The sequence below is a fragment of the Scophthalmus maximus genome, chromosome 16 (assembly GCF_022379125.1).
Source record: "Scophthalmus maximus strain ysfricsl-2021 chromosome 16, ASM2237912v1, whole genome shotgun sequence".
NCBI classification, from domain to species: domain Eukaryota; kingdom Metazoa; phylum Chordata; class Actinopteri; order Pleuronectiformes; family Scophthalmidae; genus Scophthalmus; species Scophthalmus maximus.
This window is the reverse complement of record NC_061530.1, coordinates 9,148,241-9,171,848: the sequence shown is the minus strand read 5'-3', so window position 1 is coordinate 9,171,848 and position 23,608 is coordinate 9,148,241. Positions and strand designations below refer to the sequence as shown.

General features: G+C 43.2%; 1 protein-coding gene across 1 annotated transcript; it reads left to right on the top strand.

Moving 5' to 3' along the window:
- The first annotated feature begins 2,735 nt into the window (after positions 1 to 2,735).
- On the top strand, positions 2,736 to 22,259 carry si:dkey-121b10.7 (heparan sulfate glucosamine 3-O-sulfotransferase 6). Its single transcript, XM_035613725.2, has 2 exons — positions 2,736 to 3,582; positions 20,596 to 22,259. The coding sequence occupies exons 1-2, from the start codon at positions 3,104 to 3,106 to the stop codon at positions 21,212 to 21,214; spliced, it is 1,098 nt and encodes a 365-aa protein (XP_035469618.1). The 5' UTR covers positions 2,736 to 3,103; the 3' UTR covers positions 21,215 to 22,259.
- The last annotated feature ends 1,349 nt before the right edge of the window (positions 22,260 to 23,608 follow it).

The following is a 23,608-nucleotide window of genomic DNA, read 5'->3' as shown; positions in this document are numbered from 1 at the left end:
GGGACTTTACCGAAGGATTACAGAGCAGAACAGTCACCGCCGAGCTTTGTACAGCTGTCTGCCTTCCCACAGCCACACACACACCTCACGCAGGTGGCTCGGCATTCAGCGCAGGAGCAAGTACCTGTTAACTGTGTTCCCATACATTAGACTGTCATTTAGGATTAGAGGGATACTGTACACGGGGCTGATATTGGCCAAAAGATTTGGTGAAGGCGTGCTTTGTCCACAGATACAATAGAATCATAACAACCGTGTGCATATATTCTTTGCACAATTTTCCTGCAATAATTTAATTAATTTTGTGTCAAACTTGGACAATTATGCAAAAAAATAAATAAAAATTAAAACCTGACAAATGCATGACCTTTAAACGTCTGTTTAACCATAGAAAAAAGATACATTACGCCACTGAAACATACACAATTACTAAGAATACGGTTGTCACAGTGTGCAGCTACAAAGCGAGTCAAACAGTGTACGTACACACTGGACTAAAGCAGGACAACAAGTGAGAGCAGCTGGTGCCTCAGCCTCTGCTAAATCTGAGATTAAATTCATCTGATCTTCCCCCGTACTTTGAGCTGCATTAATGAGAGAGAAATTTGGATGATAAATTGAGTGACATAAATAAATGACGCAGCAGTTAAATCTATTATCTTGAATAGAAACGGGGAAAAATATATAGAAAACATCTAACACAAATCTTCAGCTAATGCTGACCAGCTTAACATAGATGTACTGTAGTTTGCACAATTACATTATGGAATTTATGCTTTATGAAACTACCTTTAAATCGCATATTTGAATGTACCACAGTGTAAATGTATTTATTAAAATAATTTTAATATCAATATTGAACTGACAGAGATATGCTACATAAAAAATGGACTCTACTACAAATAATCACAAAAAAAAATAAAGATTTCCAAGCTCGTCAAAATTGACATTGAAAGCTGTAAGAGCACATTTCACATGTACTATAGAAGAGGACGGGTGTGAATGGCGTACGCATTAAACAAAACAAAAGCAGGCCCACATTATTGATCACTTTGTATACAGAGTGACACGTCTCCAATTGTTTTTCAACATCACCGCAGATCAATATGGAGGAGTGCTCAGAGAGTACGGGAGGCTAAATGATGCCCTCCCTGTTTAGAGACTCTGGGAAATTGACATACTGCCAGGTCGGAGGAGGCCTGTGTCGATAAGATATTGTCATCCCCGTCAGATTTATCATCCGCACGGATGTGCTGCCTTGTAGCGCCGCGCTTATTTTTCAACACATAAAATGAAGGTGCCAATATTTTGTGATTTACACTGCGACACACATATATTGTCAAAAAACTTGTTTAGGACAAAATGTGGTTCAGGGTCCAGCAGGGTCCATTTGACACTCGTCTGACACTGGGTTGCTGCGTGGACTTAACTTGGGTTAAACTATGGTTGACACACAAAAAAATATATATGTATACAGTATCAACAAGTATTAAAGGTTGTTGCATCTTCTTTTTCACATCCACATGTTTTGACTGTGGTAAGCACTGCCTTCATCACTGAGCTGTCTTTCCACATTTCATCATTGAGCTTTGCTCTTGGGAATGCCCTACAGTAGACCTATACCGCACACCATAATCATTATGACATTAATAACAATGCTCACAAAGGAATGCATTTCTCTGTCTACCTGCCACATCTTTCTATTTTAAAACAGAACGAAGTGTGAATACATCATCATCATTTCCTTGATCCTTACAGGTTGATTTCTGTCTGACAAACAGACAAAAACCCAAAGATCTTCAGTTTACTATCATAGCAAATTGGCATTCTAGTGTTTTTCTTATCATTTTATCTCACAGAAATGAATCACGGCTGTGTTCATGATTTTGCAGCACAGCACCTCTTGTAAGACCTTCTCCAGGGGGAGAGATCGAGGACATTTAACCTGCCTGTTCCCCATGAGATGAATGATTTTCCCCCAAGGCCCTTTATTTAATTTTTTTTATTGCATTTCTAAATGTTTAAAATCAGTATTGTTGGAATTACCTTTGCTGCAAAAAGGAAAGTACATGAAGAGAGAAAGTGATGGTGGTCTGGAATGCGGCATGTATATCATAGTTTACCATTTAGTCTCACACATGTACACACACACACACACACACACACACACACACACACACACACAGGGAGTAAGGAAATAGAGGGAGCTGATGACACCTGTCCGTCCCTGTTGGGCAGGAGGGTAGAGGTTAAATGTGTGTGTCATGGCTGGCTCCAGGGGGCCGTGTGGTCAGGGGGCTTCTCAGACAGCAGGTGGCCACTGCGACCGGCCATTCACAACCTCACCATCTGACCGAGAGGCAACCTGGAGCTCAGTCCAATAATATGGTGTCCCAAATTTGCAATAACTTATATTGGATGTGGTGATTCGAAGGGGAAATGAAGGGAATTGCATCCTGAGTCCGCAATCAAAAGCTAATATCCCCTCTTAAACGCTTTCCTTTCTAAATACAATTACTCTAACGAGCGTATTTCTCCAAAATTGCTCTCAAAACAGTGTGATAGGAGAGTTTCTCCCTCTCTGTCAGATTGGAGATGGTGCAACGCGCCTGCTCATTATTTTCCTGTTATTCTAGTGTCGCACGGGCGGAGGATGGAGGGGGCGTGTGTTTGATAAACGGGGCGTGGATTTGGCAGCCGGCCCGGCAGGGGTGTTTTTTGAGAGTTCCCTACAGCCGTCGATCCACGGGAGCGCACAGGAGGCGCGGAGCCCTGCGTAACGCAGATTTCACGGCCACCTTCCAGCGCAGCCTCACTGGGGACACAAGTTGTGGAAGAGAATTTTAAAAAGTGACGCTTTAAGGAGCTTTAGAGGAGGGAAAGACACGCGGCAAGATAAGCCGAGAAAGATGTGGAGCTTTTTAACGCGCGTCGGGCAAGTTTTGCGCCACTTGCTGCTGTGGCACGGGCGCGGTGATTATCTCAAAGTGCTCCCACTTTGAGTGACTTTTTTTTCTTTCTTCTTTCTGAAAAGACAGGAGTATGAGGTCCCCTGACATGCCATGTTTCCCGCGTTGTGTCCACACGCTCAGGATTGCGACTCATGGGATGTAGTAAATGGAGAGCTGCGTTCAACTTTGGACACCTGAAGGTGCAGTCCAAGCTGTCCGTCTTCTTTACCATGATCGTTCTCTTCACTTACCTCTTCTACTGCCTCAACGGATACTGTGACTCGCTGCCCAGGCCCGTGTACAACCAACAGACTGACCTTCAAAATAAAATCGTCTCCAACGATGGACACGGCGCGTCACTGGATCAGCTCGGCGCGCACCACGCGTCTCCGGCGTCGTTCGTCCGGGAGCAGCTGCCGGACCTGTCGAACAGCGATGCCCCGTCCAACAATATCTCTATAGCCAATAATTTCGGCAGCAAAAAGTTTCCTCAAGCCGTCATCATCGGGGTGAAGAAAGGTGGCACCCGGGCGTTGCTGGAGTTCCTGCGCATCCATCCGGACGTGAGAGCCGTGGGCTCGGAGCCGCACTTCTTCGATCGCTTCTACGACAAGGGACTGGAGTGGTACAGGTGAGCAGTGTGAAAACATTCCACGACTGGAAATAGTAATGAACCGTAAGGGTCGAGTTTCAGGCCAGAAGTCATTAGGCACCTGATTAGAAGTGGTCAATGCTTCCCGTCACTATCCGGCAATTTTAAGGTTTAAGTTGGAGGGAAATAATTCACCTCCAGTCTTTAAGGTGTGTATGGGACCGTGCACAAGTGTTTCATTCAATTCGTTAATCATACATGGAACCACTGTTTTAAGATTGATTCATTCAAAATATTCATTATTGTATTCCTGTGACATATTCAGGCCCACATGTATATACTTTGCATTAGGCCAGGTGTTAATGTGAAGTTGTTAAACAAGGTCATGCATGGCAATTGATATGGGTCTCCTGTAACACAAGGGCCCAATGATGTGTGTCCTCCTCTTTTATTACAGACTGTCAGTTAATTAGCTCTGTGCTGCAAAATGTCTTCCTTCATGTGCAACAGTTGCACATTACATCTATTTCGTGCAACTTGTCCAATCACTATTCTGAAAGGGTGGGTGGCGTCTGATTTGGCAGATGTCAATCGATATTTCAGATCCTTCAGATCCCGGTTTTCTTACTGGTCTGGTACCAAATAAGTGCTTCGTTTATCACAGTAAATATTGAAATATTAGTGACTGATCTAATTCTAATACACTCACTTGTGAGTCCACATGAAGTACGAGTCTGTGTTACCTTTCCTCTTCTCTCTTCATTAATGTCGCTCTGCACCAATAAGACACTCTGCTGAGGGGCTTCCAAAGATGGCAGCGGATTCAGTCCCCTGCCAATAAATTGCTGTTTATTGAGCTGATACACTGCTTCCCTAAGTGTCCGTGTTGGTCCCCTGAGGGCCTTTGCCTCGACCTGCCCTGATCACAGAGGGAGGATGGGTTGATGTGGATGGTGCGGATGGCCCTTCGGTCTGCTGGACATGTGATCAGCCAAAACAAATACAGTATCTTAAGTTTGTACAATGAAACCAAGAGGATTTTTCTTTTCTTTTCGAGACAGCAGCATGTAGAGAAAAATACGTTAAAATGTAGGTTTCAATTGATAAACAAAAACGATGCAAGTTAAGGAATGTTTTAAATAGGCTGTGGTCCGAGGAAGCTTCATGTTTCGGCGGATATGAATGCCTCATATCTGATGGTGCAGAGATGAGAAAAAAAGAGACAGAGGGAGGGAAAGAGGCGAAAAAGGAGAAGCATTACAGAGGGATCTGGGGAGTAAATGAGAGTTTGGTAGAGACGTGGAGTAGAGAGAGGAGAATGCGGAGGTGTAGCAGAAAAATGTGCGGTGAAGACGGAGACGGAGATCAATACCACTGGGTAATGATCATTTCACTGTGACACTCAGGTGGAACATTACTAAGTGACATCAGAGATCAGAGTGTGCTTGTGTGTGTGTGTGTGTGTGTGTGTGTGTGTGTGTCCTGCTGCAAGGAGGCTACATCAGAAATGTTACAGTACATGTGTGATGAGTTATGAGTCATGTGGGCCGCAGCTTGTTGAGACAGTTTATCTTTGATTTAAGCTGCTGCAAATACATCTTTAAACACAACTAAAATCCGAGTTCCCTGAAACGGTTTCAACACAGACATAAAGGTTTTATTCTAGTTGTTAATAAGTCTGGAAAATGGCCGTTTGCAATCAGTTATTTCCATAGACGCAAAAACGGGAGACTGAACACAAGTTGTCCCCCCTCTGTCAACGACAAGAGACAGGATTGCACGTTATGGTTCATTTCATTGTCAATATACAGAACATTTGCTTAATAACCAATTTATTGTTTTGTCTATAAAAATGCCATCATAATTTCTCAGACTCCGAGGTGAGCAAGTGAACAACTTTCCAAAATCCAAGATATTTAGTTTATCATTTCACAAGATAAAGAAAAGGAGGAAATTTTTTCATTTCATTTTCATTTTTTCATTTTAAAAAAGCCAATTAATTGATTACACCCAAATAGTTTTGGAATACTTCTCTGTTCATAATTAATTATCAGCTGGTTTGGATCTATATAAACTGTTTAAATTAGGGGAATGATTCAAAACCATCTCCAATTTCAGCAATAATCTGAAGATGAAGCTATAAAAAGGTGCTTCTATAACATTTTTCCTCTTACTTTTTTTTAACAAAACATTTTAATTTTCATTGGGGTATTTTCTATAATCACTTTTCTACTATTCTGTGGGGATATTTAAGAGAACATATGGACAAAATGCATCAACCCAGGTTCACTGGCGATATCAGGTATTTGCAGTATGTAGGAAATAATTGTACAAAGCAGCCAACTATAGGATGGACTACATCAGATTACTGTATAATCTATCTCAAAATACTTTTTCTAACCTGATTCCTCCTCTATTATATCTCATATTTTCCAGCAGGCTTCTGTTTTGTTTTTTTTCTGGTCGGACTAGACAGTAAAGTTTCACTCATGTGAGTTTCAGAGATGCACAAAAGTAACTCTCCGTCTTCCCTGCAGTAAAATGATTGTCTGTCAGAATGTATGGATGCCCTCAAAAACCAACTGGATGCTGTGGAGGTGAGCATATATTTTGGGTCAAAGTTCCTTTCAATTGGCTGCACAACCTGGTGAAAAGTCCATCGGCTAATGTAGCCATTCGTACTTATGGAAATAATGTCCAGATTGCACAATGTCTTGCAATTTTGGTGTAGGCGTTGATTTTTTTTAAATAGCACTTTTTAAAATTCATTTTACACTGAATAACAAACGGTCTGTGTCTCTTTGTATATTTTCTCTTTTTTTGTTGGATGTTCACTCTTATACTGGCCAATGAAAGATGAATTTTATTGTCTTCTTTAAGGTTTATTTATTTTTTTCCACTGTCTCCACTGGTTTAAAGTCATTCATGTACCATGTGTGAGGGTAAAACGGCCCAAATGTTCAGCTGAAGCCACACACTCTATGATCTGTAGTTATTATGATATAAACAGCTGCAACGCTGCAGCTGAAAACCAGAGTCGGAGAGGTGAGAAGACCAGAGACCTTTACGCGTTCCGCTTACTGCTCCCCCGTTGATCGGAAACTGACCTCACCTTGTGCTCTTCTAACACGGACATGACGCATTCGCCTCGCTCTTTTTTCCCTCCTCTCTTCTTTTCTCTTTCTGAAGGCATAATGAAACGTGTGGGCTCTTGCTCTGTCATAATCCGCTGACAACTTGTGTCAACAAGGTGTGTATTGGACTGGTGTAAGGACAGGACAGGCACTAACGTGGACATGCTCAGGGACTTGCTGATGGCTGCGAGAGGGATCAGGCTCCCAGTCGCAGTTAAACAAGGCCTTATGAAGCATTAGTCGATAGCCCCCCCACCCCCACCCAGCACCCCCTTCACCCCGTAGCACCGGTCCATGATCAGTGCTTCAGTCGTCCTACACCTCAAGCTTTAGTGCTATGGGGTGAGCTTATTGTACCCAGGGGCTGTGTTTATTCCACTGGCTTACAGACAAGCAATACGATTTACTGGGGGTTTTATTTTTATATGAGACAGATGTAAATGTTTTAAAAAGACAAGTAAACCCCCCCCCCCCCCTCTCTCTCTCTCTCTCTCTGCTGAGGGGCTATATATATATATATATATATATATATATATATATATATATATATATATTCACACACACACACACACACATATACATATTGAATCAGCTGTGATGCCTGGTTAGCAAGCTAGTAGGTATCGGTCCAAATAGCAAATATAGATTGAAATCGTTAAAATTAATGGATTAATGGACACAAAAAAAAAAAAAATATATATATATATATATATATATATATATATATATATATATAGACAAAAGAAACATTAGCCTAATAAATAAAACATGGTCAAAACCGAATGGAAATCTATGGCAGGCTAACGATATCCAGATTTGTGCAATTAATAATATGAAATGACAGCAGCTCAGGTGAGCGTGTTTGGAGCAGAATGGACAGTGTCAGTGAGGGGTTACTCGAGGTCATCTGGCATGGCTGTGAGGGTCGCGGACAGCGCCGGTTGGGAAACACTGTTCTACTCTCTTAATTGTCTTTGCTTTGTCTCTGACACGTCATGTCATATATCACATGCGCATCAGCAAATATTAATTTACTGTAATAATATGGATTGTCATATCTCCGGTATGCGCTGGTTTGTCCCTATGCTGCTTATCTGACTTCCTCGAGCCGCCCTCTGCTCGTTTCGCCCTGCCTCTTCCATACCGCCAGATATCATATGTTGTTGTAAAAATATTATTCATTTAGCGTAATTACACACTAAGTGCCCCGTGATTCGCATATATCAATTCGAAACAGAACCGTAGCATCTGAAGCCAACAAAAATCCTCTGAAACTCGGCTGGAAAGTATCACTTAAACATTTTTTTCTCCGACTGAGCTCTTCAAAGTGCAGTGTGTGGGTGTGAGTGTGTGTGTGTGTGTGGGTGTGTGTCTTCTCTCTGAGCTTGGAGAGCGAGGCCTGGCCTCCGTCTTCAGCTGGTGACCAAGTAAAACACATGGACATCCTTAAAGGAAGCATTTGGCAAATTGTTTGAGAAAAAATGCTTATATGTGGAAAAGCCTTGGCGCTGCCATCTCCTGGAAGCGATTGTGTGGTTGCTGGTGGTGGAGAACGAGGGTTTTGACAGCCATGGTGTGCAAGTGAGTGAGTGCGAGAGCATGTGCGCGAGCTCGGAACTCCTTCCCACTCCCCTTCAGCTCTACCTGAAGTCCGTCCAGCCCCCCAGTGCCTCTCAGCTCATCTCACGGCCCTTTTCTTGACACTATAAATGTCCTGCAGATATAAATGTCGTTTCGCGATATTGATCACCTAAAATAGGTTCTTTCCATTGATCCCTCTCTCTCTCTCTCTTTCTCTCTCTCTCTGCCTTTATCACGCTGTTGCTGCAGAAATGAATTAACTTCTGAATATTCAATCTTGTTGACAAGGAGCTGTTACTCCTTTCCACTGCTGACATTTACACCCCTCAGCGTGAGTGTTGCAGGAGTGGATTTATGGGCTTGTTCAGGTCGCTCGGGCTGCGTAATATAAAGCCACCGGCCACGTTCTCGCCCCTTGTGAGAGCCTTTCTTTCTTTCTCTCTCCGCAGAGTCAATATTTTCTCCTCCCTTTCCCTAAATCCTATTCCCTTATCGACTTGTTTCCTTTTTTCTCATAGTCTCTTCTCAGCTGAGTGCTGGACGCACTACCTAGACAGGAATGTCCAGGTTTTATTTCCTGTTAGACTTCTCCACCAGTCACAGGGGATTCTCTGGATGAATTCCTCTGTGCTCGCATTCTTGGAAGCTGCATGTTGCAGAGAGACTGACATGTGGATCTTTTTTCTTTCTTTCTTTTTACGGGGCAAAGAGAGGCTTTCGGGGAGGAATTTGGGGAAAAAATGAGAAGGGTATAGATCTAGCTGGAAGAAAGAGGGCATTGTGCAGATGATGGGGTTCAATGTTTCAAGTTTTTGAAGCTGGAGAATCGTAGGAAGGAAAACGCGAGTCGGTTCCATCCAAGGACACGAGCAACGCTATCCGGAGCATCTGTCGGAACTGATAAACCCAACAAGACACGCACTGCTATTTACACGTAAAGGCATTATTGCCAGAATTGATAAAATATGTAAATTAATCTGGCAAAAAACTTTGAGGTATAATCAAACATGACTTGATAAATTGGTGTGGGATTGGTATGGATTTTAACCTCGGTCATTAATAATTTGACAGCTTGTCATTGGTCGACCTTTCCCCTTCCCAGCATGCCAATGTCTCACCCAGTCACAAATAATAGAATCAGACGCACGTTGACAGGACCACTGGGGTAAACCGCACTTCAATCACCGATACGGAATATAGAACGAGAAAGTTTGTGTCATCCCTGTGACTGTGACAATTTTTCGTTTTAATTCCATGCTGTCGTAGGCAGGGTGGATTTGAAGTCAAAGGCCCTCGAGACATGCTGTCACTTTTCTTAGCCGCAAAAATCTGCCTCCCGTGTCGAACAGACAGAGAAGGTAGCGAGGCTGCGAGAGATCTGGCAGATCAGGATGACTCAAGAGCCGCCACGTCCGATGTACCGCAACATAATCAACCACTTTCTACTTTCTACCACTCTGACCCTCTTCGATCTCCCCACCTTTTCCTCCTGACATCATTTGCCTTGCTGTTTTTTTCTCTTGTTGCCTTGCGGCAGTAGATGTAGTAGTTTGCAGACAATAAGGAGGTAAGATGGGAGGGGGGGAAAAATGAAAATAAGGAGAAGCTCTGCGTGAGTGCGGAAAATGGCCTTGCTCGTGAGAGAAAAAAAGGGTTTTGTTCCCCATTAAAAGCGCATTAGGAAGGGAAGAGTAACAACCGCAAACTATTTTATGACACCTGTGGGCATGTGAGTATTGTCTTAAGGTGGACTTGAAAAGATACCAACCTGGCCTTTAAGGTAGCAGCGCCATCTCGACAAGCTGCAACATTCAGTTTCCAGCTCACATGTTATTGCATCACCAATTATAGGATGATAATTCGATAAACGCTCAGCTGCTAGTTTATTAGGTGCAACTAAAGCAAATACAGTCTAACACAACAGTCCTGCACTGAGGAATTCTTCGTTTGTGAAGGTTCAGTTTTAAAGGGGTCATCACTCAACTGTATTGTGGAAGTAGTTTGTGGTCCTGTTGAGCTGGATTGTGTTGTACTGATTTGTTTCTGTTATTTTTCATATCAGTGAGATCAGGCAAACTAAATAAGTAGAGAACGCTAATTTATTAGCAAATAAAGGAATGTAACAGTCTGGAAAGACAAATCTATTTGTTTCTATTGATATTTTTACATTGGTCAAGGATCTGAATATTTCATCCTCCGCTGATGTTTTTCTAATCTTAATGTAGGATTCAAAAAAAATTAATAAATATACATTTTCCTTTAACGTCATCACCAAGAATATGTGATCATTTTTTAGAAATTGAAGACCGATAAAATCCCTGCCGGCAACTATCAATTATTTTTCTATACCAATCAATCTGCAGATTATTTAAACAATTATTGGTTCAACTGTTTGGTTTATAAATTGTGTGTGGAAGAAAAAATAGTTCCCCCGACAGAGCAGTTACTCAAATGCACACCAAGTTTACCATCACTGGCCTGTCATCAGACGCAGGTAATTATTTACTGTGTGCGTGTGTGTGTGTGTGTGTGTGTGTGTGTGTGTGTGTGTGTGGCTGTCGACCGCTCTCTGGTTAATGTCTCACTGTCTTAGTGGGTGGGTAGGGTGGGTGGTGGGGTATCGTGAGAACCCTCAGCCACCCTGAGAATCCCAGAGAGAAACACACTTTTCTTTGTCCGCATATAAAACCATCCTAGAAAACCTCCCATCAGTTTGACTTAACCCACTTAGAAGAATTGCTTAATTGTAGGTGATGTCTGCGCTGGTTTTCGAGAGGAAATGAAATTAATTATGCCTGAAACTCTGGCGCTGAGAGCTGAAACAAAACATCAAACGAGGCGGGGCGAATGGCAGGAAGTCTGGAAAACCAACACCAGCTCCGGCTCCATGTCATCCAAACACATCCACTGTGTCCTGTACGTGTTGATGTGTGTAAACGTAGCCAAGGCCTGCTGAGTCCACTCTGATGAGCCTGATAGATGGCACTAATAGCAGACTGCTGTCTGGACTGGTTCCACTTGTGAAAGCCGCGCCGCTGCCAGCAGTGATTTCCATTTTTTTTTTTTTGTTCAGCTCAAGACACTGCTAACAATGAGCGAGGAAACCACAAGGAGTGTCGGGCTCACGCTGCTCGGAAGTGGGTTTTCAGGATCGGACAGTGGTGGGTGTTCTTATTGGTCGGGACCTGGGGAGTTACCAGACGAGCAAAAGTCCATATTGAGTCGATTACAGTGTTTTTGAGGTGTGTGTGTGTGTGTGTGTGTGTGTGTGTATGTGTGTGTGTGTGTGTGTGTGGTGTGTGCATGCATGCATGCTGTTTAATTAGTGAAAAACGTGGATGTTCTCTCTGTCGTCTGTACAAAGTCAGAGAAGTGGGTAAACATTACAGTATGTACATGTTGTCTGGTGTTTAATCTTTAACTGGCTGAACTAAAGGCCAGACGAGATCTGTCTGGACTGCAGGTTACAGCTGTTTACAATAATATTTTCAACAAATCTAAAATAATGTATTTACAATACAAACAATTTATCGTATATCCTTTTTATATATTATTATTATTTTATTTTTTTTAATGATTACACTCCCATGTAGGAAAAGTGTACATGGAGTTCTTTTTCTAATGCATTTTGATCTGTTCAAAACATTTTAAATTGATGTCAATATCTATATTCGCTCTATATCTCTATGCAGCTATTTTTCTTTGTTTTTGTTATACTTATTTAATATATTTTGTCTTATTTTACATATTTAAATGAATCACATGTCCAACCAAAATTCCAAAAACCAAATACATTAATTTTAACTTTTAACGAGTTGGAACTTTGGGACATTTTTGCTTAAAACATAACTTAATTGATAATTAATGAAATAAAGTACAACATATTTGCCAACTTATTGTGATGAACTGAGTATTCAACAAGTTGTTTCAGCTGTGATGTGCCTATACAATAATGATCTGAGAGAATTTTCTTTTCCCACAGAACATATTTTAATGAAACACATACATTCCCAGCTGCTGGCACCACCTCACTCAGATAGTATGTAACTTAGGCGGTCGACGTCACCACACGTCACTGAGGTCAGGATGCACAGGGCAGGAGCCGTCCTTCTGTAATCTGCCTGTCTCTCCATCTCATCTATGCGTCCGTCCTTCCCTCCCTCCGGCCTGTGTGCAGGCCATCGGATGAAGGCAGGGTGGGGCCCCCGCGGGCCCCTGGCGGCTCCGAGATAAAGCCACACAAGTAGGCCACTGTGGGCCCAGCAGGAACACAGCAGCAGATTTTCCCATTCGATAAGTCAGGAGGGGTGGGAGAAATCAGTGGCAACATGCACACACACACACACACACACACACACACACACACACACACACACACACATACAGTACAGCTGTAAAGCTCGTAAATACATCCAGAAACACACATCAAGCTTTTCTTTTGAACATGATCCGTGCATCATGTTCTTCCTCCTCGTCTTCATTCTCTCTCCTCATTTCTTTCCGTGATCATTTTTTTTCTACTTTCTTTTGATTCATTTGGATTTCAGTGACATCGTTGCAGATGGTGCTCATTATCACTGCTATGATTTTTTTTTTTTTTTAAAGAAAGTGAATAAGCACATTTACCAAAATATCAAGCCGTACTGCTTTAAGGCATATCCTTTTTGTGTGTTCCATCAGTCAGCACTTCAGAGTGACAAACTCACACCGCGTGCAGTCAGTGGCTATGTTAAAATCCACACACACTGCGCACTCCCTCACAGAGGCACGTGAAAGATCTTCCTCTGTCATTAGGGCCGCCCTGGTTCCTCAGAGGAAACTCTGACTGACCACTTCTCACTCACTCATCGCTCGCTCTCAGGCCCTGTGATGTCTCTATTAAGCGTTACGCCTCTTATTTTCCCCTCAGCTAGACACATTCTTCAGCTCTTTTCCTACCGACCTACCCCAGTGATGCAAACCTCCTCGGTAAAAATACTCTTCACCACCCGAGTGCGTCTGCCAGACAGTAACCTTCGCAGTGTGCAGTAGTCCGCCACACGCGCGCTGCAGTGGGATACGGTGACACGAGGTGCGGGCGGGATGGGTTTTTTATGTAATGCAGATATTGTGTAAAAGGCTGGTGGATAATAGCTTGTACCAACATTGAGTGTTTATTCATTTCACTAATAAAACTCAAAAGCATAGATGGTTTCCACCTGAATTTTCTCCTTCGTTAGAGAGGAAACCAGTCAAACCTCAGTAAGACACAAAAACTCTCCAATGAAAACCAGACTGCGATTACTTATCATTGATAACTTTAGACTTAAATTCTAATCTTGGTAGCCTGACAAGATGACATTGCAATACTTAAAACAAATAAGCAAATATCCGAGAAAGAGGTTTTCTGTATTTTTACATAGAAATTGATACGTAATAAAGGGCTAAATATTGGCCAGAAACACTGTCCAACTAATGCAATGGCCCGCCTCCAACAGACACAAAGAGGAGCACTCCTTTACCTCCCCTTTGATTGAGTTGCTTACAGTGCCCGCTGACTTGTAATCAGCCCACAGAAGCTCCTCAGCCCTGTATTTGCCGTGAGTAATAACAAACCTCAGCCTCCACGCAGCAGCTTTTACAGATCGTTGAGCGCGCGCACACACACGCACACACACACACACACACACACACACACACACACACACACACACACAGGCAGATGGTATCTGTCTTCATATGTCCATGTGTAGTGGTCGAGGATGTCGATGGTGTGTTTTAAAATTCCTTCACACATGTCAAATATATTCATATCAAGCTCACTCTGAGGGATACAGTAGAGGCCCGAGCGGAGGCTTTTGAAGAGCGAGATGGGAATGCAGGAAAGTGAGGAAAAGAGAGGAGGTGAGGGGAAATGGAGGGGTAGTGGAAGTAAAAGAAGGGGGGGGGGGGGGGGGTTGGGCACAGCATGTACGAGAACGAAATCTGCACATGATGACATGTTGCATTACACGATCCCCCGTGATCCCTGGTGGTCTCGCCCCTCCGAATCACAACCATCTGCCTCCGACCTTCAGGGTGGAAGAGTCCATTTCCGTGCAGCGCAGGCTGGTGGGGATTAAGAGGGTCCGGGGGTCTGGCCCAGCTGAGCCGGCGTGGATCGCAGCTTTCAGAGATTCGAACCCTGGGACCAGAGGAAAACTTCCTAACCCAGAAAACACTTCCCTCATCTCCGCCATACACACACACACACACACACACACACACAGACACACACACACACACACACACACACACACACACACACGCAAATACACACAGACTGAGGACTTCATTGCTCCCAGATGTGGATCCATCCTGTGGAAGGCATGTTCAGATGGCTGCTGTGTTGTGTGTTTATATGTGTGTTTGTCATAGCAGAAGGCAGAGAGAGAGAGAGAGAGAGGGTACAATAGACGATGTACAAGCTCAATTGAAAATGGCTGATGTGTGTGCTTCCCACCGGAAAATTGATAATAGCCTCTGTCTTTACAGTACGTTCACATGCTCCATTTTTAATTTTGAAAAATAAACACTTCAGAGAAGCTCTTACACGGGGGAGGCCTTAAATCAGGGCAACAATCTGCCCCACAAAGCAAGAGAGTTGGTTTCATTCTGTGAAAAATCCTAAGTTGTTGCCTAAAGTCTTTGTTTAATGCCATTTAAACCATTTTACCCGATAAAATACTTAACATAGACCCCATCTTTAAGGAGTCGTCAGCAAGGGGAAAATCTGAAGCAGCTACACTCCTGATGGGTTCTTTTGGCTTTTCTTCTTCTTCTTTTCAACCAGTTTGTTCAAGAAAACAAGCTGTTTATGATTATACGTCATCGTGATCAAGCGCGTCTCTGCTTTGCTGTGTGTCAGTCTGACCGACCATTTTCTATTGAAATAAATACAACAATTTAATACATGAGGTTTAAAGGTACAGGGGTTCAGCGATTTAGTATCGCACTGCGACATAGTTGTGAGACAGGTCTAAACGCGTAAGATTAAAGTCTATGGATGCAGCAGAGGATACATCGCTTTAACCTCCACTTTACATAATTTAACACAAATGCAACTGGGGTTTTTTTACGACCTTATCGGCATGGTAAACACCCATGCCTTGTGCATCGTGCCCCCAGTTTGTAACACAAGCTCTCCGTTAAAGGATCATGTCAAAGCCCAGGCTGAAATCATGACGACGTCAGGGTCCATCTTTCCAGCTAATCTGCTAGAATAAGATAATTACTCTTAAGCAGGACTAGTTATTTAGTTAGTTAGTTTTTTTTTCTCCATCATGATTGCAATGACATATATGATAGCAAACTGAATCATCAAGATGTCAGTTAATCGTAGTTGATATTTTTCAAAGTTACAGCTGTTGTAGGCAAAACTAAATATACCTTTACCTGAGGCCACAGTTTAAACTCAATATAGCTTTCTCTCTGTGGCAGAACGTGAACTAAGTGGATCAGTGAGCCCAGAATTTACCAAGTCTGCATGCAGACGGCGGTTTGGCTTGGCTTTTAACTCCAATTTGTAGTTACTGCTAATTCGACAACGCGTTTTCATGGAAATTGTACTTTTTGTACGCCAAATTCATTTTTTTATGTCGTAAAAACGTCACGAGATTCTGGTAATAACTCAAATGTGACCAAATGTGTACTTACTGTTCCTAAACTTGGTTTGTAGGGCAGAAATGGAAAAAAAAGCTATTCAAGTAAGCTTTTTCTGCTACGTGAAATCGTCCCTGCTCCTCTGCTTTTAGTGTTTTGTTGTTCCTGATGTAGGTCAGTATACTGAGGTCCCTATACTCATAGTCACACAGTAGCCCGCCAGCCTGCAGTCCTTTAAAACAGACCCCAGTAAAGCTCAGCCCACCCACACAGACCAGCGCTCGATGTCTGTGAGAGTGCCATGGACACATTTGCGCGCGCAGATAAACGCACATCTGCGTGCTTTCAAACCCGACTGCATTCCTGCCCCAGATGCCAACAAGTAAAGGTGTGATAAAAAGCAAACATCAGGTCGCTGAGGTCTCCGTCAAGGCGCTTTGGTGGTCGGCCTGCTGGCTGCGTCGCACGCACCAGCTGGGATCAGATAAAGCGAACAAATTCTGCATTTTTTTTTTATCTTTATGAGAGAAGAAGAGATTAGATGCTTCTGAAAAAGCAGCCTCAGGTTGATGAGAGGAGTTCGGTTGGTTCTGGGTTGCTGCTGTTTCTCTTCTCTCCATCTGTGCTCTTACACTTATTCCCTCTTTCCTTTTATCGTTACCCCCCTCCTCTCCTTGTCCTTGCCCTTCTTCTTCTCCTATCCGCTCTCTGTTGCAACCCCTCATATCCCATGTCTCTCCCGCCCTGTGCTCCACTGCTGTGTGGCCTCCTCCTGGTCTTTCCTTTTGTTGCCAGGCTGTTTCTGTGATTACAGCCTAGCGGTCCAAAATGTAAACACGATGTCAATGGCGGCACCTCTCAGCCTCGCATGGAACAGCGTGGCTTCCACAGACTGGATGAAAGAAAACATCTATTTTGTGCAACACCAAACAGGGCAAACACACTGGCACCCCAGGAGTTTGTGCTTTCAGATCTGGTTGTGGATTTCACAGCCCGCAAACACGGAAAACTACTCAAACCTATGTTGCATTATATCTTGAATCTGTCACATTTGGGGCCATATTTTATTTGGTAGTGTGTTTTTCTTGTATGCCCTTGGGTAATAAAAACCTAGAAGCTGTTGTAGGTATATCTGAGATAACACCCGTTTTTAATGGGAGAGAAACTGTTCCACAATCTATCAACAGCAACCGCCAGGTTTTTCTTCCTGGCCCCTTGAAACCAGAGACCTGATGTCTACATATCCACTAATGTTCAAAAGTCATACAGGGAGAAATTCATCTTCAAAGAAGCAGACTCCAGGCCGTCATAAAACGAGACCTAAGTGCATTGCAGCTGAAAATATGGCGATTAAAGGATGCAACTCTCCCCTCTTTCTGCACGGGAAATATTCACTTAATTGCTCAAGCATGTTCTTACAGGGGTTGTTGAGAGTCATTCTGGGAAATGTAGGACACAAAGGTAGAATGGGCAGGTTGAGGAGAAGTACATGCACCAAAGCGACTTGCAATTACCACGGAATAGCCTCACAGATTGATGACACATGTGAGTAACAGTATCTAGGGGTGGAATTTCCTCTCAAAGCCAGGAGTTGTTAAACTTTCCTTGGATCCAAATAAGAAATTTAGCTTATTTTTTTTCTGGGATCCAGATTCATAAAAACTATATTGCCACTCGCATCATGGGGTGACCAGAAATAAGCCCATGAGCCACAGGCTCAAAAACGTGGCTTCGGCGCCAAAGGTTGTCGCTTGCACTTTGGCCTGAAACGCTCATGGTGATAAATCCCAAAGAAGCGAAGAACCATAGAAACAAAATTGTTTTCCTAAACCCTGCTCCCTTTGGTGTTTACTGTATTTTTTATTTTATTTTTTGCCCCAGCCCTGTAATACGACACAGAGGTACCTTATGAATACCATAAATTGTGTATTTGGTGTTACCCTTGTAGCTTCATGCCAGGGGACATGCCAGACTAGGAGCGAGTGAGTGTTGGATCAGAGAATAGTGGAATGGAGTGGAATGGAGTCGGCTCCATCACCGCACTTCAGAGCTCAGAGCCCCTTCACTCACACAGACCAACCACGAAGTCGCCGACCCAACCACCACCACATGCCTGCTGAGGAGGGAGGGGGACGCATGGAAATTAGCTGAGGGATCTTTCACGGTTGCAACACTGCTTAGATTTGTATAACGCAAACTGAAATTTGAAGCGTCTCTTTAAGCTCAGGCTGTTTTTTTTTCTTTTGGTGTGTGTCGCTTTTTTAAAGAGAGGAAAATTGGCAAGATGTTTTTCACAGCAGAGGCCATTAGATTCCATTTTAGCGTAACAGCTGAATTTGAATGAAATAATTGTCACATGACAAATCGGTTTTCCTTTCCCTCTCATTTCCCTTGTTATATACACAATCTGCTTTGGCACATTATACGGACGTTCAGTCACACACACACACACACACAGGCTTTATTTGGGGTTTGTTCCCCGTTTTGAGGTACTACTACATCTTATCCTCTGAGTCATCTAAGTAGGGGTGAAGATCGAGAGGACAGTCTTCTAAAAGGCCAAAGCGTGCCTAAAATACCTCAACCACTGATGATAATAACAATTGGAAGGCCAAAGGCAATAACCAGGACTGAGCGAGAACACATGGCAGTCCATGTTAAAGGACTCTTTTGGGATGTTGCTTGGTTTTTCTTTAGGCTTTACTAATAAGACTTTTGTGGCAAAATATTTATTTAATATAAGGATAAGTCCAGTTTATTACAAATGTGCCAAAAAATAGAGTGGTCAGATGATCATACAGGTTGAAAACAATCCAAAAGTCCTCATCTTAACCACATTATTTAGAGGTAGAACTGATTCCAACAATAGGTGTTCAATATGATTGTGTGGATTACTCACGGCCTTTTGCCCTGACTGACTTTACAATTTTATTGCATTGCCAGATTTCAGCAATAGCCCCTTTTTCACATAACACATTTTGACATGTTGCAGTGCGAAAAGCACAGGTTAGATAAATGAAATTAGTGGTGGCCAAAATGTATTATTATCATTATTATTATTATTATTGCTGTTGTTGTTGTTGTTGTTGTTGTTGTTGATGATGTTGTTATATTATTATTTTTATGCTGCTCCAGCTTCATTAAACATGTTGGCTCACTGACTGACACTTGAATAGCACGCTTGTCCGCTGTTAAATAGACCCATAAACTTGGTGGGTGCAATGTTTTCATGACACAAGATAATGCCCACACTACAAAAAATAGTTCTAGATTTATTAGTTTTCTTTAGTGCTAACTTCTGCTCCCCCCCCCCCCCCCCCCCCCCCCCACACACTTTTTAATATGAGATTATTGAAAAAATGCATTGAGTAACATGATATAGTAATGTGATTGGCACCGGGGGCTGGAGGTGCATGGAGGCATTAACTCCAAAGTCGTCTTATTTTCATACAGCGTGTTCTTACCTGACTGGCCAGCATTCCGCCACGGTTTAATCTATGTCCAAGAATGACCTGGTTTTGGTTCGTAGCCGCTGTGTGAACGCCACAGTGGGCAGGACTTCTGGGTAGCTGTTATCGGGGCTAACGTTGTGGTGTCAATTTCTCATATGATCATGAATTAACATATACTCTGTTTGTATTGTCTTTCTGCTATGTGGCAAAGACTGTTTACGAGAAGTAATAATTTGCTGAGCCTGCTGTAGGAATTCCGATAAGGGAAGTCAAGAGTAGAACAGAGTCTGATCAGCTGGTTCTGCGCTCCTTCACCATGGAATGGCTCAGAGGTCTGACCCGGATCATACAGAAAAGACATCTCAAATAGCCAGGCCAAGGCGGCCGGGGGTCAACAAGAGTGTTGTTCCTTTCATCAAGCTTGCTGTTTGTAGCTCAGTAAATACCTCCGAGCAGCACACGCTGCTCGTTAAATGTCTACATTTCTTCCGTACACCTGTTAAATACAGAATATGTGATGGGGTGGGGGATTTGTGGTTGTTTAAAGACACTTGAGATGGAACTGGACTGAGTAAAAATCCTTTTCAAGTGATTTCCCCCAAGACAAACAGTTTTTATTCAGGATTAGTTTGTAGTTGAGCTACACGCACAGAGGAGAAAAACAAAGAATTAAAGTGTAAATTTGGCAGTATCGACGTCCGGCAACTTGCAATCCTGCTGTAAGACTACAAATACAAGAAGTGTGACAGTAATGGGACGGCTGTTTCACTCCCGTGGGAGACAGGGCATCGAGAAAAACACAGTGGAGGACAAGAGGAGAGCCCAAAAAGAGTCCAGGCAGTCATAAGCCCGTTAAGGAGGAGGCAGCGGAAGAGAGGAAATTACTTTTCTGAGGGTAATATAGCCTTGCGGTTTTCCCTACAGTAGCCGTTCGGAGGCTGCTTCCCGGTCTGCTTTGACATGGTCACTCCATCAATGCCTGCAGCTAATGTCACGTCTATCTGCCTCTAATCACAGATTTAGCCCACTAATTACACAGCAAACTCAAAAAGCCTCAGAGGCAAGAGAGGCCTCATCAAAGGGATGTGCTGAGAATAATGAGAATATCAGGGGAGTGTATTCATTTTTATTCCTAATATATAGATGTTATTTTTGTTATATAGAGCACATGATTTTCTGAAGCATAATCTCCTGGAATGTGGAGAACAGTTTTATTAATAGTCTCTCCCCCTTTCTCTTTGTCTTCCTTCGTCTCTTTCACTCAGGAACCTGATGCCTCGTACACTGGAGGGTCAGATCACCATGGAGAAGACCCCGAGCTACTTCATTACCAAGGAAGCCCCCCGACGTGTGTTCTCCATGAGCCGCCACACCAAGCTCATCGTGGTGGTGCGTGACCCAGTAACCCGAGCTGTTTCTGACTACACCCAGACTCTGTCCAAATCTCCCGGGCTCCCGTCCTTCCAGAACCTGGCCTTCCGCAATGCCACCACGGGACTCATCGACACCTCTTGGAGTGCAGTGCGCATCGGCATCTACGCCAAGCACCTGGAGACCTGGCTGCGCTTTTTCCCGCTCTCGCGCTTCCTCTTTGTGAGCGGCGAACGCCTTGTGACGGACCCAGCGGGTGAAATGGGCCGTGTCCAGGACTTTCTTGGGCTCAAGCGTGTGGTGACGGACAAGCACTTCTACTTCAACCAGACCAAAGGTTTCCCCTGCCTCAAGAAGCCGGAGGGGAGCAGCAGGCCCCGCTGCCTAGGGAAATCAAAGGGCAGGCCCCATCCCCAGATCCCGACCGGGGTCCTGCTTAAGCTGAGAGACTTCTATAGACCTTTCAATCTCAAGTTCTACCAAATGACCGGTCACAATTTTGGCTGGGACTGAACGCCTATTCACCAGAGCTCCTATAAAACATAGAACTCGTGTTCAGCCTACTTCCAAGACCAGACGGGGCTATCTTGAAGACATCATGTGTTACCAAAGCTTTTACTGTGCAAAATAAGGTATTTCCTTTTACTCTTAAGCTACGAATGCAGGATCTGCCAAAACATACTCCTGACTTCCTCCGGTCTGACCAAGTTTGTTAGAGCTTCACTCCAAACAAAAGCTGGTGAGGAGCACTGGCTGTGGCTTACGTTGTGGCAGTGTGACGGGCCCAAGGCAGATTGAAGCATACTGCTTCATTTGCTTCAAGTGGGAACTTCCAGAAGTATGCAATAGCTCTTATTGGTGTCCAAAACACTTAACAGCACAAGGTCTGTATTGAAAATAACGCCAGAAAGAAGCCAATGTGGCAAAGAGGTGCGCCTGAAGTTAAAACAAATGGCATTAGAGTAACAAGTCTCGACAGCCGGGCAAAGCTACGATAAATCAAATGACACGTTGGAGCTTTGAGAGGGACACAGGAGCTCAGACAGCGGGGAAAGGAGCAAAGGGGTTTTCACAACGGTAGCATACAATGAAAATAAATGTACATGTGGTGTTGATATGTAAATGAATGATGAGTCACTTAAATCACATCACATAATTTATGCAGTTAAAGGACGTTATAGTTTTTTCTTCAGTTCTTTCAATGCAAGCTCCTTTCTGTACTTTTAATTTCATAAAAATCAAAGCTTTAGCAAAACACCAGGGGAGACCTGGTGCTGGTCATGTAAAACTGTCCACTATGTGCTGTAAATTTGCTGTTATTTATGTTGCCAATACAATGCTCCTTTACACTTTTTTCTGCGATTGTTTTTCTACTTCACTCAACTGACACTCACCAACATAAATGGTACTTACGTGCAACTGTATATTTCTAAAAGCCTAATTTATAAGATGACAAACTATTGTCGCGATGTTTACTCTGAGACTTTTGTATTTGAAATTCTGCTGGAAATTCTGAAAAAAAGTAAAACTTTTATTCGAAAATGTGTTTTGAACATTTTTTTCCATCTCCATCCTCTAACAAACAACTCAAACAAACCAATAATCTGCTGCAGATAATAAAAAATACATCTGTCGGGCAGATTTCCTTTTTTTCTATTTTTTCCTGGAAGAAACCTACCAGAAACAGGTTTGAAAGCAAAATGTTATTAATCACCATCGACTTATTTCAGGGGAGGATTTGTTGAGTTGTTTATTCTCAGTGTGCGAAAATGTTGTGGATCGTTACTTCAATTTTTAACCTTTACAATTTTGTTCAAATCAAATGCTAAAGCCACAAACAGGAGGAGTAATATGAGTAAAGTGGTACCACTACGACCAGCAGGTCAAGTCAGCTTACCTTGGCATATAGACCGAAAACAATAAGAAAGTGCCTCGCTTTGTTTGTTCACAGAATCTGCCAAGCAGCAGCTGAATGTGAGTGTCTGTTTCTGACACTAACTCATCGATTCCACTGAGTTATAATCAGCGAATTAAATCAGTATGCCAGCACAAGGCACTTACAACAACAACAAGACGGCCCTGCCAACGTGTAAGCTGTTTCCTCATGGCCATGTTGAAAAAATTAACAGCGAAAATTTGCCTCATGGTCTAAGGAATGGTTTGACATTTGGGGGGGAAAAAACACTTAATTTGCTTTCTTGCTGAGTTGGACGAGAGGATTGTTACTACCTTCGTGTCTCTGCACTAATTATGAAGCTTGGCTTGGCTTGGCTGAGACTGGAAACAGGTTTATCTAGCGAGCCTGGCTCTGTCGAAAGCTGACATTTTTTTTCTTTTCTCCCCCCATCAACTCAAATGTTCTAATGTTAAATCTTGTTTTTAATCCAGATTTTATTACCCTCAGACAGCTTCCCCCCCGATTCTTTATAATGAGCTGTAGCGTTATATTGATCTTCTTCCCACTCTTGGCAAGAAAACATAAAATTGTGTATTTCCCCAAATGAACTTTTCCTTTAAGCATAAATGAGAGGGGGGTGAGGCTGGTCGTGAGAGTTCACAGCGGGCTGAGGTGGTGGGGTTCATAAGGCTGCAGTCATAGGGGGGGTTCAGGGGGGAAGTTACCACAGGACAGTGGCCTTTCTGATGTGTAAGCAATCAATTCACTGGGGTGATTGGTGACCTTTTAGGGATGACCTCCCCGCTCCCCCTTGACCTGTGAGCCTGGTTGTCGTAAACTGCTGACCGCTTCCAACCACTGGGCTGGTTAATGGAGTCGCTCTCACACACATGCACACACTCGCACACAAATAAACACAACAACTCCTCCCTGATCCATTAATATTGCATTCTCAACCTCTGGGACCGCCACTGAAGGGAGATGGCACGGATCAATAACCGCCTGTTTAG